At 45.7% G+C, this 17,241-nt stretch overlaps 1 protein-coding gene across 11 annotated transcripts in view; it reads left to right on the top strand.

The window, feature by feature from the left end:
- The window catches only part of DOCK7 (dedicator of cytokinesis 7), an 864,306-nt gene that overhangs the window by 484,091 nt on the left and 362,974 nt on the right, over nt 1-17,241 (top strand). For all 11 annotated transcript variants that reach the window (XM_086953476.1, XM_086953469.1, XM_086953439.1 and 8 more), the window contains 2 exons: nt 1,986-2,072; nt 9,351-9,582. In XM_086953476.1, coding sequence (XP_086809602.1) covers nt 1,986-2,072; nt 9,351-9,582 — 319 coding nt within the window. The remainder of the gene's footprint in view (nt 1-1,985; nt 2,073-9,350; nt 9,583-17,241) is intronic.

Genomic DNA, 17,241 nt, shown 5'->3' with positions numbered 1-17,241 from the left:
TTTTTATACTGTCCCTTGATGGCACCTCACAATGTTTTTCATCCTCTACATTTGTCACTGTAAAGGGGCAGTTAGATTGGGAGTAACGGAGTCTGAGGCCTTGATCAGTGATTTCAAAGAAGGCTTTATTTTTATGTATGCTTTTCTTCTCCTGCTTGTCAGTCTCTCTATAGCAAACACTGCAGGATCCGATTTTGTATTCTTGATCGGCTCCAGGTTGAATATCCCAGACAGGTCGTGGCCTCGGTGTGGACCGATAATCCAAAAAGAAAACAAAGACAGAGAACAAAAAGAATGGGGTTACTGGGACGTTCAGGTAAATCTTTCAGCGGGGCCAGGAGTGAGGGAAACCAAGTGTGCGGGTGTTTGTACAGCTAGTTCGTTAGTGCTCAGGTGCTCGTGTGGGGAAGGGAGGTCACAAGACTGTACAGCTATTTACACGTATTGGTGGCAGGTTTCTATTCAGCAGACAAGAGACGCCGTCCCACCCAACCCGCTACCTTGCCCCGTACCTCTGATAGCCACGCTCCTCCCGCTGGAGCGTGGCGGGTCGGCTCGTGGAGACGTTGGCCTCCTGGCTTGATGTAATCGCCTGGGCTCGTCTCGTCTTCTTCTTCCGCTCTGTCCTCAAGGCTCCTCGTCTGCACACTCCTTCTCCGCTCACCAACACCTTTGTCCTCCGGGGAAACGCAGTTCGTTCTCTTGCGGGTTCGTCCTTCTTTTGGCTCAGCTGACCTGATGACGTCGAAGAGGGGAGGAGTCTCGTCGTGTTGGAAGGCACTTTTAAAGGCGACCAGTCCCTTGTCTTCCTCGTACTCCCAACTGTGTTCACTCTCCTTGGGTTGCCAGTCTTCCTGAAGGTATGGGGAGTCACACTGTTGAGAGGGGAGAGAAACGGGTGACGATGGGGACCCCTGACCACAAGTCGCGTTGTATGTTGTCATGTTCCTCAGAGGAACGCCCCGTCACCGTCACATTGTGCCATATACGCATTTTTTATTTGCCCTTCTTGTATGCAACACTGTTTCTTCTCATCCCTGTGAATCTCATGTTTCCCCCTTTGTCCCTTTGTGGTATCCTGCTGGTATTCAGTGTTTTTCGCTCAGGGTAGCAGTGGAGAAAGAAGAGCATAATCCTCTCCTCGGGACTTGACATAGACTCATGTTATGTTTTTTATTGAATTGGGGATGGGATGAGAAGCTGTCGTGCTTCTCCTCTTCTTGGTTGGCAGCAGAAGTCAGAACATCCATATCCACATATGGAACTGGCCTGTGTTCAGTGGACTTGCGAAGGCGCCATGCGCCCCAGTGAAAGCAAGGAATGTGGGCTTCATTCTCTGGTGTGATAGCAAAAATCAGCCACTAACTAGGGTTTTGGGACCCTTCAGATCCCTTTGGGCCCGGTGCCACTGTTCATAGCTACACCCTGTCTTTGTTTAACATGTACCTCTTCTAGTTTCAGCAATGGAAGTGTAAAGGAACGTTACTGGACTTTGCCATGTGCTAATACAGGCTTCGAGTGCCTAAGATAGTCTAGTGTCTCTTCGCAGGAAAATGAGGCGACTGGTGCCCGCTAGCCCAAGCAGGTCTCTATTTGTCATGTGTTCCGATTTCAATTCACAATGTCAAGTAATAGCTACTTTTATTTTGTCTGTTCCATGATAATTCAAAATTTGTTCTTTAATTTCACAAAATGCCCCATCTAAATGTAAATTCAAAAACCTGGTTTGAGTCTATGTCGAATATTTAAACCACTGATACCAAGTTATATATCAAAATGAATTTGTATAAAAATATGTAAAAGAATCTGACCTTCGACCCAAAAATTGCCTATTTCATAAAGGAATACAAGTGCCATGGCTTTGCTTAGAATGCTACAGAGTAATTCTTGTTAACACAACAAAAATCTAGTGGCTTTTTCTAAACCATTTTGTCAGTGGTCCTGCTCTGTTTCCCATATAACATATTTTGGATATTCACTTGCAGGTACCCCTTCCTGGAATGAAATGGGTGGACAATCATAAAGGAGTTTTCAGTGTAGAGGTTGTTGCAGCTTCCTCTGTTCACACACAGGTATGTTACTGCTTTTTTCTCAAAAACGTCTTTTGATTTTTGTATCTCTCCTTTGGCAATTAGTCTGCCTTGGTTGGGATCAAAAGTATTATTATTATGTCTTGCTGTTATGTTTTCTAATCAGCATGTGGTGTGATTGTGTTAAAATTGCGACCCAATTACTGTGTTTACAGTTGTCTGTAAAATATATTTTTATTGACATTTTTATCATCTTTTTCACCAAAGTATTCTTCGAATTATGATTACTTTCTGTTTATTATATATATTTTTTTATTAAAATCCTCACTATCTTCCAATCATATGTGTCTGTTAGCCTATAAGCAATGGCGGCTGCTAGGGAGCAGTGGCCGGTAAGGGGTGTTAGAAAACAGAAAAGAAAAAAAAAACATACCTGCCGGCCGCCACCTCCCCTCTGTTTTCCTTCAGCTCTCAGACTTCCCCAGCCAATCATGATGCTGCTGTTATCAGCATGACAGCAGCGTCGTGATTGGTCTGAGCACCCTGGATCAGCGCTCAGACGGGGACTGGGAGCCTGTGCATGTTCTCCACCCAGGCTGTGCATTACAGCCCGGAGGAGAACATGCTAAGGGCGCATTACTGTTTGGCCGGTCAAACCGTCATGCACGCGTAAGTGCACCCCACTCCTCCCCTTGCTGGCTGTGGCTACAGCCCAACTCTGCCCCACGTTCTAGTATGGAAAAATAAAATGATCATAACATTGAGTTATTATAATTTTATTTTTATTTTTTGCACTGCTCAAAAGAGCAGTGGGGTGGCGCTCCTCTGCCTTAGCAGAAAAGCATTTTTGATTCTCTTATTAGGTTACCTCTGCAATTAATACTGGTCTGTGATTATCAATGTCAGAATTCACAGACTGATATCAATGGTGATTGCTCCACAGGGTGTTGCTGTCATGACATCTCAATAGTTGCTGAAATCATGAGCCGCTTCACTGCTGTGCCATTATTCTATGCCCCATGGACATGTGCATTAGTTCCAGCTGGTTCTTTTATATGCAGTCCCATTTCATTAAGCTGTGTAGATAAGAACTTTGGAGGCCCTTCTCTCCTTAAGCATTGTCACCCTTGTCGAACATCCTTGTCTCAGCACATGATCAGGGGCTAAAGTCTGGTATCATGCTTGCAATGCCAGGAGGACCAGAGGCTGTGTCCTGCTGGGGACTCTGGGATTAGCTGCGTGCAACTACATACCAGGAGGAAGATATCTTCCACACCCCTCTCACCCTCTCACAGTTGAACATGGAGTGAAAAACTGAACCACCAAACATTAACTTGGAGCATTTGCCCAAGATTTCTCTTGCAACCTTTATAAGGCTATGGTTTTCTCTGAGACTGCAACATCCAACAGTGTCGTGAAAATCAACGAGTTATAAGGGGAGTCCAGGATTCCCACTCGTTACGTGTTGGGATGTAAACCAGGGGTGATGGACGTTTTCGCAAATTAAGAGGGTACTGCGTTTTCTGCATTTCTAACACTGTCATGACATGTCAGTATTTAACACTGTCGTGACGTGTCAATATTTAACACTGTCACTATCGATGTGTCAGTATTTATCATCTCTACAGACTGATGCTAATTGTTATGTCTCCTAGGACAAAAGCAGAAAATCATTGCCCAAAACACTGGTTGTTCTTTCTTTCTCATCTGCTGATCTCCTAAAGTAAATTAAACAGGACTGCTCATAAAATTAATGCCCTCTGCTCTCATTGTTTATTTCTTTATTGTGCAGGTTTGTATAGCGTGTACAAGACCCACCCGGAGTATAGAGCGCTTTATAGAGCGCTTTACAGTATACTGCTAGAAGCGATAAGGAATGAGGAGCAGTGGGAATTTTTGTAGCAGATATATCCAAAATGCATTATTAATAGAGCGAGGGAGAGATGGATTCTGAACGCAAGGTGACATAGCGCTAAAAGATGTTATTTGAGAACCAATACATTAAGTATGTGTTTCTGGAACAGCAAAAAAGAGTAATTCTTCTTGAATTTATAAAACAAGGGATCTGCATGTGTTTCCCGCGGTATTGAGGTCCACATTTTGGGTGCTCTTCCAGAGATCGATCTGGAAATGGTTTCCTGTTTCTTAAATTTTAGTGGTTCCTAAAGTAGGGATTAAGCAATGCGAAGAGAGTAGCTACACCTGGATGGGGTTTATTTTTGAGCCAGGTGTTTTGGGATGCCTCAGTGAAAGGCAGGGTTTGTGATGCCCACCATTTTGAATATGCTTCATGCTTCAGTTGTTAGCCAGTTGAGAGTGATGTGCATTGGTATACTGTGTTTATAGTGTCTAACTACTCCGATTAGTCTGCCTGCGGCATTGAGGACCACCTCGATTGGGGCTAGGTGTTTGTGGGTACACTAGTGAATTACTATAGTCAAGCCTGGAGATGACTGGATTGTACCACATTTTTAAATTGTGACACTGGGATGAAAGGTTGGATGTACTTTAAAAGTCTGAGATGAAGCTGTGCACGTTTTATAGTGATATTTATGCATGCTTGGAAGTTCCAGTTCTTGTCAAAGTTTACCTCAAGAGAGTTGATGCGTTCACTGATCTTCAGCTTACATTGTAGAACATTCAGAGAGTCCAGCCAGTCTTGGACCAGGCTAAGCTATGGGAGGAGGGGGTAGTGCATGCTTGAACAGAAGAAATTCCATCTTCAGAGACTGTACCTTCAAGTGGTTGCAGGATATCCATGTTTGTATGTCGTCTTGAAATTCCTTGAGGAGTATTATTTCTTTTTTAGATGACACTTTTTGATAGAGTTAAGGATTGCCTGTATAGATGGTAGGAGAGTTTTGACAGTTTTGGGATTGTTTTCAGATGGTCCGTATAGGGGTTGAAATGAGTTGGAAATAGTATAGCACCTTTGATACTCCTTAGGGGGCGAGAACCAAACTCATTAGCATTCTGATCAGTTTGAGTTGTTGAGACCTATTTTCAAGCAAAGAGCGGACCAGCTGAGGAACACCAACTCCTATTCTCATACTGAGAGTGTTGTTCCGGTTGACTATGTTGAGTGCCATGAAACATCAAGGAATAGAACTAGAGGTCTCCCTTCTCCTAGACGTGAATGGTGATATCTGTGATCTATAGAATGGTAGTTTCAGTACCACAGCTAAATCTGACGCCTGATACCAAATAATCTAGAAGATTGTGATCAATGGTGTATGCATTGATTGGGTGAGAGGCAAAACAATTTTCCAACATTTTCACTATGAATGGGAGGATAGTTATTATGCGGACATTTTTCAGGTTTTCCTAGTCCTTCTCTGTTTTAGTAATAAGGGTGTGTTACCTGACCACTGTTCAGGCAGAAACTATACAATAGGTCCCTGAGGATTTTATCAGCTGAGTCTTGAAATGGCAGATGTGAGTGATAATCTATTTAATTAAGTTGGAAGGGATTGAGTCCAAAAACCGTGTCAGATTGTGTCTTAGCTATCATCTTAATAATCATGTTCTCAATCACTTCTCTGAAATCGTTCCAGCAACCATTTCTCTTTGAGGACGTCAAGAGGGATAGGTCATCTTGTGAATATCTTTTGAATGACAATCTAATCTTTTTCATCTTCTGAACGAAGCATTTCGGTTTCTCCTCACACCTTTCTTTAGAGGCATTGGCCTCTTGTTTTGATAGATGGCCTGATTGTTGTTTAATATTGGTGAATAGTTTTCTTAGACAGTTTCTTTCTCACTACTGTTGAGATCTGAAGAACAAGGCTTTTTCTTTAATTCTAGTTTTGTACCTTTTTCTTTCAGCTCGCAGCAGCATCAGATTCAGGTTTGATGAGCTTTGCCTCCACCTGCTTTCAACTAATCTTAGTTGTCTTCTCTTATCATTTAAGACTTTATTATATCATTGAGTAGAGAGTTTATTCTTTTAACTCTTGAGCTTTAAGGGACCCAATTCATCGATTATCATTGTGATAGTTTTGTTGTATTGATTGACTTGCCATGTGACTCATTGGTTGCATCTCATTCTTGGGTTGAAGTTGAGATGTACCTTTTGCTGAGAGTTCAATGGTATTAATATGGCTGGTGTCTCTAATGTATAGCTTAGGTCTATAGGTTTGGCCTCTAGACTAAAATACTTTAACGGTGTGGAATAAATAAATAAGCTAATTGTCTGACCAATCAACCTGGAACACTGAGTCAGTTTATATGAGCCCTTCTTTAGCAAATAGGAAGTTAAGAATAAATCCCTTTAAAACATATAGATCTTGTACAAAACTGTGCTAGGTGACTGTTGTTGAGAAAAGAACTCATTTTGGCCACCTATGAGATCATAAGGTCTTTACAGTGGATATTGAAAACACCTAAGATGATGATATTGAGGAGGACCAAGATTGTTCGATGATGATGTTCATTAGTTCAAAGAAAATGTGGTTGTCAACCAGCGGGATGGTAGATAATGTGAATCTCGGTGGGATTTGAAACAGCATGTCTGAGTTATACAACCAAGCATTAAAACACGGTGCGGATGTTAAGTCTAAGACATTTGAGTGGAATTATGTGTCTGTGGATGATTATGATCCCTCCCCCAGAGCATTCCTCTCAATCTACCTGTTTGAGCAAGAAATTAAGGTGCACCAGTATGTTTATCAGCAGGACGAATGAATCATATAGCTAGGTTTCATTCTGGAATAGAATGTCAACATTCTGGGTTTTGAGAGTTTCAGCAGTCTCTGTGCTGTGTTTGACTGCTGATCTGAACTTTAGAGTGCATTTCAAGTATTTTTTTATTGCAGCTATTGTTAATTTGGAAGGCCTGATCGGCATAAAAGCGCCATCCAGGGCTTTTCTTTTTTCACGTGAAGGAGAAGCATTTGCTTGTTCTTACCTTCTTAGATGAGAATGTTGCAGGATGTATGGGGTTGTAGGGTGGTATTTGATGAGTTGTAGATATCTAATAGAGATTCTGTTGCTTCAACAGAGACACAGCTGTGCGCTGTTAGGTGGGGCTCTTTTTTTGTTTCTAGGGAGGGATGGACATAGACAAGAGGGGCATCGTTCTCTTAGAGCCAGACACAAGAAAGATCTGAGAGTCTTTACTGCTTGTGGAGTTCAGGTTAGCAGTTAGAGAGTTAATTTATCTTGTTAGGATATTTAATTTGACCCATGGCATATATATGGATGAAAGCAGGTGAAAAGTTTCCTTTTCTCAGTTGGAGTAGTAAGTTATCTAGTGGGTAGGAGAGGTCCATTGGTTATCATGAGTTTTTGTTCTAGGAATAGTGAGGTCGAATCGCTGGGTTGTTGGCAACAAGTTGTCAAGATTATATTCATGAAGTTTACATTCTTGTAACACTGTGGATGATATCCATGGAAGCACACAACTAGTTCTTCATCTTTGTCCTCCAGTTGTCTTTCTTGTATTATAAGGGCAAAAACGTTGAGTATTATTTATAATTTGGCAGATCTCCCAGCTGCCGCTTTTAGAGTGTATACTCCACTACATATGCTAAAATGGGCCAACAGAACATCCAACAATCTCTACATAAGCGCAAAAGGTTCTTGTGACTCAGTCAGACAAGACATTAACATTGTACTTATTATGAAATGAATTCAAACCATAATGTGCAGTACATCTGAATAAAGCTGAATGTGGCTTATTCTGGCTGGGTACTGTTATGCCTGAATGACAAAATGCAATGTGTGTTTATATTTCCACATTCACCACATACATTTACCTTACATAGCACACTAAAGGCATGACCTTAAGTCGCTATGTTATATTAATTTTTTTATTTAAAAGTAATTTTGTCTTGATTTATACAGAAACAAAAACGGAAAATGGAGAGCAGGCAGAGCATAATATGTAGAAATAATGCAGCAAAGGTGGCAGTAATCAGCATCTCACTGAAGGCCTACTGCAGACACTGGCATCCGCCCCAAAAAAAATTAATGCACCAAGACTGGGGTATACTGTTTGAACAAGTACTATATCAAAATGAACTCGCTTCTTTTCGGTGGACATTCAGCTTGTGGCCATGAGGTCCCAATCCGGCATGTCCCCCACCAGTTTTTCATCCCTTTTCACCCTGGCCATGGATATCTCTCCTGCCAGCTACCAATTATGTACATAACACCACAAGTCTGCACTTTTTTGTGATGTGTAAGCATAGTACCACAAATCTATTGACAAGGTTTTGCTTTCAACTTCAGCTGGAGGGCTAGTTTACCGTGGTCTAGGGAAGAAACTCCCTATCAATCAAGCGCAGCAAATCACTTGTGAAGTCTCCAAGCACTGGAGTTGCTAGCTGCACCATGGTGATGTGCATTAACCATGGATCCAAGGGGTATCTTCAAGGAAGAGGGAGGTGGATTATAGGTGTCTTGTCGGTTGGTGGATAGTCATTCGTTAGTTGATGTATCCTGGACCTTCATTGTGCAGGGCTTTGTATGCATGGGTCAACCTGTTGAACTGGCATCTCTTCTGGATCGGGAGCCAGTGTAGCTTCTATAGGTGGGGTGTGATGTGGTCCATTTGGAGAGGTTGGCATGAGTTTTGCTGTTAATGTTTAGTATTGTCTGTAGTCCCTTCGGGAGGCTTGCGGCGATTTCTACATAGTGTTTTCCCGTAGTCCAGCTTGCTGGCAACAAAGGTCTGCGAATTGGTCTTTCTGGTGTTGACTGGTAGTCACCTGATGATCTTGCGGAAGTTGTGGAAACCGGCAGAGGAGACCACGCTTACTGTTTTTTTCATAGATAGCTTGCTGTCCAAGATGATGCTGAGGTTGCGGGCGTGGTCTGACGGGGCTAGGGAAGGACTGAGTTCAGCAGGTCACCATGCCTCATTCAATGATGTGGTGGTGTTCCCGAAGATGAAGACTTCCATCTTATCTACCACAGTCTTCAACACCATCCAAATCGGACACCTCTAAGTATTTTCTTTTCCAACCAATCTCAAACTACCGACATCAGGAACATTAAATAGAGGATGCGTAAAACAACAGTGCACAGTCACAAATACGTACTTTGGGCACTCAGATCCATGTTAACCTGCAACCAAATATCTTACATTATGGTAATCCTCTCCAAGGTAACTGAAATTACTGTGCAGCGTGATCCTCTGCATATGGACCTCATAGAATAATTTTTGTAAGCTATCATGCTTTTCATGAATATTGCAATAAATAATGTATGTATTTTTCCTTTAAAAAGAATTATTGATTTCTGAATTTAAGGATTGTGTATGAGTTTGAAATACTTTTACAGTAACTGCATCTGTAATTATTTTTGTTTTTCTGCTAGGATGCTTCACTTGACAAGTTCTTTGCACTTGTTCATGCTCTGGATGAGCACATGTTCCCTGTTCGAATAGGAGACATGCGAATTATGGAAAACAACTTGGAGAATGAATTGAAGAGCAGTATTTTAGCTTTGAACTCATCTCAGTTGGAGCCAGTGGTACGATTTCTTCATCTCTTACTCGACAAACTGGTCCTGCTGGTTGTGAGACCTCCCATTATAGCCGGCCAAATAGGTAACTATACTTTTTTCATGTTTAAGTGCATGGAAAGTATGTGGCTTTGGCCAATTTAAAGTAGGGATTTGTAGCTAATCTAACCAAAATACCTAATTTCTAAGCTAGTAAAATAGGCTATTGAGGTGTGTGAGGGTGTTGTAGATTTTAATAGCAGATAATGTATGTAGAATAGGATAAAGTGATTATAAGGGTTCTGCATTTGTCATGAAGTCGGGCCCCGAGTTTTGACGTAGCACCATCATCCATACGGTTGTCCCAAAAGAATTTGGGAAAACTGAATTTAAACTTTTTAACCTTTACCACAAATCTCTTTTACTGCGAAAGACATTACCTCAGGAGCTTTGAGGCCTGTGAAACATTTTTGAATACTCAAATGGGCAATTTGTACAAGAAACTACTAGCGCACAATATTTTCTTTTTAGTTATACATTTTGATTCTCCTTCAAAGCAGTAGAGAAAACAAGATTTATTATCACAATTCAAGCTATTCATAGGAAAAGAATGTTAGCACCAGTGTGCAGAACTATTAAATGTTTTAGTCTTTAATACTCTATAGACTACCTCTCATGTAGAGCATTATAGTTTTTGAGACGCATGTTCAACATTTGCCAAGGCAATCTTGTGGTCATTGAGCATACCACCCCCTTCTCCCCTGCTTCTCCCTTCCCCCAACTTCTGCCCCCTCCCCCTCTTTCTGATGGTGCTTATTAATCAATCAATCAAGACATTTGTTAAGCGCGCTACATACCCATTGTGGGTCTCAAGGCGCTGGAGGGGGTAGAGGGTGCTGCTATTGATCGAAGAGCCAGGTGTTGAGAAGTCGTCTGAAGGCCAGGAGGTCTTGGGTCTGCCGTAGGTTGGTGGGGAGGGTGTTCCAGGTCTTGGTGGCGAGGTGGGAGAAGGATCTGCCGGCGGCGACGGTTCTTCAGATGCGTGGCATTGTGGCGAGGGCAAGGTTGGCGGAGCGGAGCTTGCGGGTAGGGGGTGTAGAAGCTGAGTCGTTTGTTGAGGTATGCTGGGCCAGCGTTGTGGAGGGCCTTGTGTGCGTGGATGAGGAGCTTGAAGGTTATTCTCTTGTTGACGGGGAACCAGTGTAGGTCTCTCAGGTGGGGTGTGATGTGGCTGTGGAGGGGGATGTCGGGGATCAGTCTTGCCAAGGCGTTCTGGATGCGTTGCAGCTGTTTCAGGAGTTTGTTCGACATTCCTGCGTAGAGGGCATTTCCGTAGTCCAGCCTACTGGAGACAAGGGCCTGTGTTACTGTTCTTCTCATTTCGGTGGGGATCCACTTGAATATTCTGCGGAGCATTCGTAGTGTGTTGAAGCAGGATGAGGAGACGGCGTTGACTGTTTGGTCATGGAGAGGGTGGTGTCGAGGATGACCCCCAGGTTGTGTGCGTGGTCAGTGGGTGTCGGGGCTGTTCCCAGCGATGTCGGCCACCAGGAGTCGTCCCATGCTGAGGGGGTGGAGCCGAAGATGAGGACCTCCTTCTTGTCCGAGTTCAGCTTCAGTCGGCTGTTCCTCATCCATTCGGCGACGGCCTTCATTCCTTCGTTGAGATTGGTTTTGGCGGTGTGAGGGTCTTTGATAAGGGAGATGATCAGTTGGGTGTCGTCGGCTTGTGAGATGATGTTGAGGTTGTTCTGGCGGGAGACGTAGGCGAGGGGGGACATGTATAACATGTATATGTTGAACAGTGTTTGGCTGAGGGAGGAGCCCTGGGGTACGCTGCAGATGATCTTGGTGGCGATGGAGCTGAAGGGAGGGGGAGGCGGACGCTCTGTGTTCTGCCAGAGAGGAAGGATGTGGTCCAGTCCAGGGCCTTCTCTTGGATCCCGGCGTTGTGTAGGCGTGTTCGTAGTGTCTGGTGGCAGAACGTGTCGAAGGCAGCTGACAGGTCCAGGAGTATGAGGGCTGCTGTTCTCCGTTGTCGATCAGGGTCCTGATGTCGTCGGTGGCGGCGATGAGGGCGGTTTTGGTGCTGTGATTGCTGCGGAAACCGGACAGGGATGGGTCCAGGATGTTGTTCCCCTCGAGGTAGCGGGTCAGTTGCTTGGTGACAATTTTCTCGGTGACCTTCGCCGGGAACGGGAGCAGGGAGATGGGACGGAAGTTCTTGAGGTCCTTGGGTTTCTTGAGAAAGGCGTTGATCTCGGCGTGCTTCCAGCTCTCTGGGAAGGTTGCTGTCTCGAAGGAGGTGTTGATGACTTTCCGGAGGTGGGGTGCAATGATTGTGCTGGCTTTGTTGAAGACGAGGTGTGGGCATGGGTCAGACGGGGATCCAGAGTGGACAAAGTTCATGATTTTGATGGTGTCATCGTCATTGACGTTGGACCATGCGGTCAGGCGGCAGGTGATCGTGGCGGTGGGGCTCTCGGAGGTTGGCGGGGCAGTCGTGGCATTGAAGCTGTCGTGAATGTCTGCGATCCTGCGGTGGAAGTAGGTGGCCAGTGATTCGCACAGGTCCTGCGAAGGGGGGATGTTGTTGTTGTTGGAGCTGGGGTTGGAGAGTTCCTTCACGATGTTGAAGAACTCTTTGCTGTTGTGTGCGTTGTTATCCAGGCGGTCTTTGAATGCGGTCCTCTTGGCGGTTCTGATTAGTTGATGGTGTCTGCGGGTGGGATTCTAGAGGGCCGCGTGGCTGTCTGCTGATCGTTCACGGAGCCAGTTCTTCTCCAGTTTCCGGCAAGTATGCTTGGAGGCCTGGAGGTCTTCAGTGAACCAGGTGGCTTTCTTGCTGGTGTGGCTGTTGGAGGGTGTCTTGAGGGTGTTGGCGAAGTAGTTTATCTACTGTCGGAGCTTGAGGGCGGCGGTGTCAGGTTCGGTGGGTTTGGCTAGTGGGCTCTGGGCGAGGGCGGTAGCTAGCTGCTCTTCAGTGACTTTTCCCTAGCAGCGACGAGGCATCTGTTGTGTGCAGCGATGTGCGGTGGGCTTCCTGAAGGTAAAGTGGACGCAGCGGTCGTTGGTCTAGTGGGGTTCGTGGTGTGCTTGAAGGAGACATGAGGGCTAGCAGAGAAGATTGGGTCTAGCGTGTGGCCGGCGGCGTGGGTGGGTGTTGTCACTAGCTGTCTGAGTCCGAGGTTGTCGATCAGGGTGGTGGAGTTGACGTCGTCGTTCTCGAGGTGGAAGTTCAGGTCCCCGAGGAGGATGTAATCTGTGGAAGCGAGGGCGTGGGTGCTGTTGAGGTCGGTGATGGAGTCGCTGAACTGTGGTCTGGATCCAAGGGGTCTGTAGATGAGGGTTCCTCTGAGGGTGGTGTTGGGATCGGTGTGAATCTGGAAGTGCAGGTGTTCGGCGGTGCTGACGGTGTCGTCGGTGCTAGTCGAGACGCTGAGGGTGTTCTTGTGGACGATGGCAATTCAACCTCCTGTTCTGTTGGTGCGGTCTCTGCGGGCGATCTTGTAGCCTTCCAGGATGGCTATGGCGATGTCAGGTGCTGAGGCGGGGGTCAGCTTATCTTCTATGGACCTGTTGGCAAGGAAAGCTATCTTTGTTCTAGGATGTATTTTTATGTTGTTTTTTTTAAAGAAAACTTAATCCCTACCTGCATATCTAATTTTTGTAATTATAATATTTTATTTGAGGTCTGTCTTCTGTCAGTATTTTGAGACATCGTGCAATTACTTCACTGCACCAATACCTCAACCAGCAGATCACTTCTCCGTTACAAATAGTTCTTTCAGCTTAGCTAATACTTCTCCACACCATTACTTTGTCAAGTCTAATTTAGTATTCTAACTCCAATCCTATCCAATTTGGGTACGAGACCATATGGAGGTATAGGGATGGGATAGTAATAGCCCGCTGAAATAATGGTTATGGGATGTGATAGTGGCGCCTTAATGCAGTGTGGATGTAGAGGGGAGCTACAGTTATTTTTGTAATATTTTTCAATCTGTATACTGTATATTGATTTCTGAGTTGTGCACTGCAAATCAAACTGTTGTAAGGAGCCGTCAGCGAACGTAACAGCAGCTTTTGCTTAAACAATCACAGAAGTTATCATTAAAACCGATAAACACAAAAAAGTTGACATCTGACTACCAACAGAGCTAAAAGCCATAAAAACCCGTAAAATATCCTATTGATGTTCAAACGCAGATTTTAAGAATAACATCAGTAAATATGTGCAATAGTATAAATAATGGTTTCCATGACAGCAACAGGGAGACGTGATAGCACCAGTTTAAGGCTAACAGACACCAGCAATTAGAAGTCTCTACCCCTGAAAAATGTTATAGCACATTAGAAACGTCAATTTCTCAATAATTTGTCATCCAGTGACGTTTGCATATTCGGCCCAGGTATTCAGTTCTTGGAACAATTAAGGTTCAGATTTAGGTTTACAATCCTCGCTGATCTAAGGACGGTAATTGGGAAAATTGTTGAGTTTGTGTGCATTAAGGAAAGTGAATGTGCTCCAATCACAGAACCATTGTTGGGTCTGGTGGCGCTCGGTTCAATGCATCTGCTCCAGGGATCTATGTTTGACCACATGGACCCAGGTTCAGAGCCGAGTGGGCCCCCCCAGACTTTCATCCTTTCGAGGTCGGTAAATAAATAACGTTGTGTTGGGTAACAGTAACCATCTGGTATTCAGTGCCCCGAAGGATGAAAGTGCGCTTTACTATGACATGTTACGTTGTTATTTTGAGCCATTAACCTCTGGACTTAGGTATGTCTGGCCACGAAAGAAACATTATATATTTACAACTACATAATTGTACACTATGTCTGTTTATGATGACACAGTTGTGAGGAGTGCGAGGACCCAGGCGTGACTTGCTTTGGTGAACGTTCACAAGCCCGCTTCTGCCACTTTCCCGCCCTGGAAAGGGTCAGATGTTTGTCCAGTGTGGGAAGGGTGATAAAACATGCCCAAGCCTGCCCAGGATTTACTATGAGATGTGTGTATGGGGAGTATTTTTGCCCAAGGGTGGAATGGCAGTTGCACAGCCGGGCTACTTTTTCCCACAACGGAATTATACAGTGCAGTTCTACATTTGGAAAATAGCAGTCTTTATGTCACAGGACAGAGGCAATTGTATGTCTGCAACTTTGTGACGGGTGTGGATTTCCAGGCATAGTCCCTGCAGCAGGGCCGTCTTTAGGGCAGTACGACCGGTTTAGCTGCACCTGGCGCCGAGCTCGAGCCCGCTGTGTTTAGAAATAGCTTATGGTACAGAATTAATGTGTCCAGCAGTTTCAGGCAGCAATAAAAATGTCAAGATAACTCTGGTGATTAATGTACCTGATGGAATATTTTTTTTGTTCTTGTTGCAGTTTTGACTCAGCATAAAGTAACACAGAAGGCTAATATGCCTGGTGCACAGAACATGTACCATACATATTACAGCTCTTTTCTTATGTGGCTAGTTCGTTGGGTTACTGCTTTAGTCACAGTGATACTGTTGTTGTTTGCAGTTCATGATTTAAAATCCTAATAAAGCACAGTGACCTATAAACTGTTGTCGAAGAGCTTCATGGCATAGGCTGGAACATTGTTTTTTCCTCAGCCTTTCATAATCCTAATGTTACCAAAAAGGGTTAGTTTAGGTAGAAATACCATCTTATTAGCAAACCCAACTGCTGTTCCGCTGTGTGCGTGAGCGTTTTACCGGTCCCCCTGGGCCCCGGTCCACCGCGGCTTGCCAGTGCCGATTGTAGTGGAGGGCTAGGTCGGGCGCCATTTTGGTAGTCCCGGTTCCCGGCTGGACTCGAGTTAGCGGTCCAGCGCGGGGAGGGGCTTGGCCTTTAAATAGCGATGTGCCCTCGAGCGCGCAGCGGTCGCGCGCAGCGGGCACGCCGACTGCGCGCCGAAGGAGCGCCAAAGGAGGGCCCGTCTGTGCCCGTCCGTGCCCCGGACGGGCCCAGGGCCAGTCACCCTGCCCGGCCTCCTTTTGTGCTGGCTAGCTCAGAGACGCTGCAATACTCTCGAGCGGATCTTCTGAGACTTGCCCCTCATAGCAAGGGCTCGCCGTGCACACGCGCTAACCCTGCTAATGTTTTGGGAAGATGTACTATGTGTGCATTCCAGCCCCAACCCTTTCTCGCTCCACGTTCAGCTAGCAATGCCGCCACTACCAACATCAGGGCGGGCCTGATCAATGCTAGATCGGCAGTGAAGCATGCGGCTGATATCTTTGAACTACTTTCAGATGGCCAACTGGAGCTGCTGTTCCTTACAGAGACTTGGCTGACTTGTACCTCCGCTCCTAGCGTTGAACTCGCCATTCCCAGGGGGTTCAAGATAGCTAGAGCTGACCGCCCCCTGGGTAGAGGGGGCGGACTAGCGGTGGTGTTCAAGGAGGGATGGAGCTTTGAAACTGAGCCTTTCACTGAGAATCTAGGGGGTGAGGTTCTCCATTTCTCCATCAAAACCTCTCCCCACTTCACCTTAGGTGGATCTTTGATCTACAGGCCCCCAGGCTCAGCCACCCAATTCCTCAACTCTTTAGAAGAACACCTAGTCCCACGGGCATTAGGCTTTCCTAAGTTTCTTTTGGTCGGGGACCTAAATGTCCACATGGATATCCCTGATTCCTCCGAGGCTCGCAGGCTCGGGGAAATTCTGGAGCTTGCCCAGCTAGTACAATGGGTGTCGGGGCCTACACATGTGGGTGGCCACTTGCTCGACCTGGTATGTACGAATTTCCCCATCCAGCCAGTGTCGGTGGAAAAAACATCCTGGTCTGATCATGACCTGATCAGGTTTAGCTGGGAGCTGGCAGAGTCCAGCCCCCCGCCCCCCACCTGTTATCGTCAAAAAATCAATCTACCTGCGTTCAGACTGGCCCTGTCTAACACTCGCCCACATCTCAAGGGATGCTTGGACGATGCAGTGGGGGAGTTCAATGAATGGATAGGGCAGGCGGCGACTGCTTCTACCAAACAAACAGCGCTGACCAGAGCCAGACGCGCGCCCTCCCAACCCTGGTTCTCCCCAGAACTAAGAGAACTGAAGCAGGGCTGTAAGCGACTTGAACGCTTATGGAGGAGAGAGTATAGCCCCGAGGCTAAATCCGCCCTTCGACTTGCTCAAAAAAACTATTATGGAGCTATTAGGGTCGCTAAAGGTCTCTATTATGCCGGGCGCATTAACAAGGCCAACAACAACAGCAGAGAGATCTTTGCGATCGTCAAAAGCTTTGTGTCCCCTGTGGCGGAAGCCATGGCCCTTCCGTCCTCTGCACAATGGTGTGAGGAGCTGTCTAATTTTTTTATAACTAAAATAGCGAAGATCCAGCGAGGCCTTTTAGAGGCACTTCCCGCTGATCGCTCTGTAGCCGGCCCTTGCTCACCCTCTCCCGCACCCCCTGTGCATCAACTTACCACCTTCGCACAGGTTTTGGAAGAGGATGTTCTCCGTCTTCTCCAGTCCCTTAAATCGGGCTCCCCGGTCGACCCTTGCCCTGCCCGAGTGCTCTCGGAAGTGGCGGAGACTGTTTGCAGTGAGACCACGCAATTGGTGAATCTTTCTTTGGCCGCTGGCGTGGTCCCCCAGGTTTGGAAACACGCTAAACTCCTTCCACTCCTGAAAAAACCAGGACTAGATGTGTCGGTCCCGGGAAACTATCGACCCATCTCCCTCCTGCCTGCTCTCACAAAAATTTGTGAGAAGGCTGCTCTTCTTCAATTGGAGAGCTTTGTGGAAACA

The sequence above is a fragment of the Lissotriton vulgaris genome, chromosome 1_1 (assembly GCF_964263255.1).
Source record: "Lissotriton vulgaris chromosome 1_1, aLisVul1.2, whole genome shotgun sequence".
Taxonomy (NCBI): domain Eukaryota; kingdom Metazoa; phylum Chordata; class Amphibia; order Caudata; family Salamandridae; genus Lissotriton; species Lissotriton vulgaris.
Note: the sequence above shows the minus strand (reverse complement) of the source record. Positions and strands in the feature narration are given on the sequence as shown.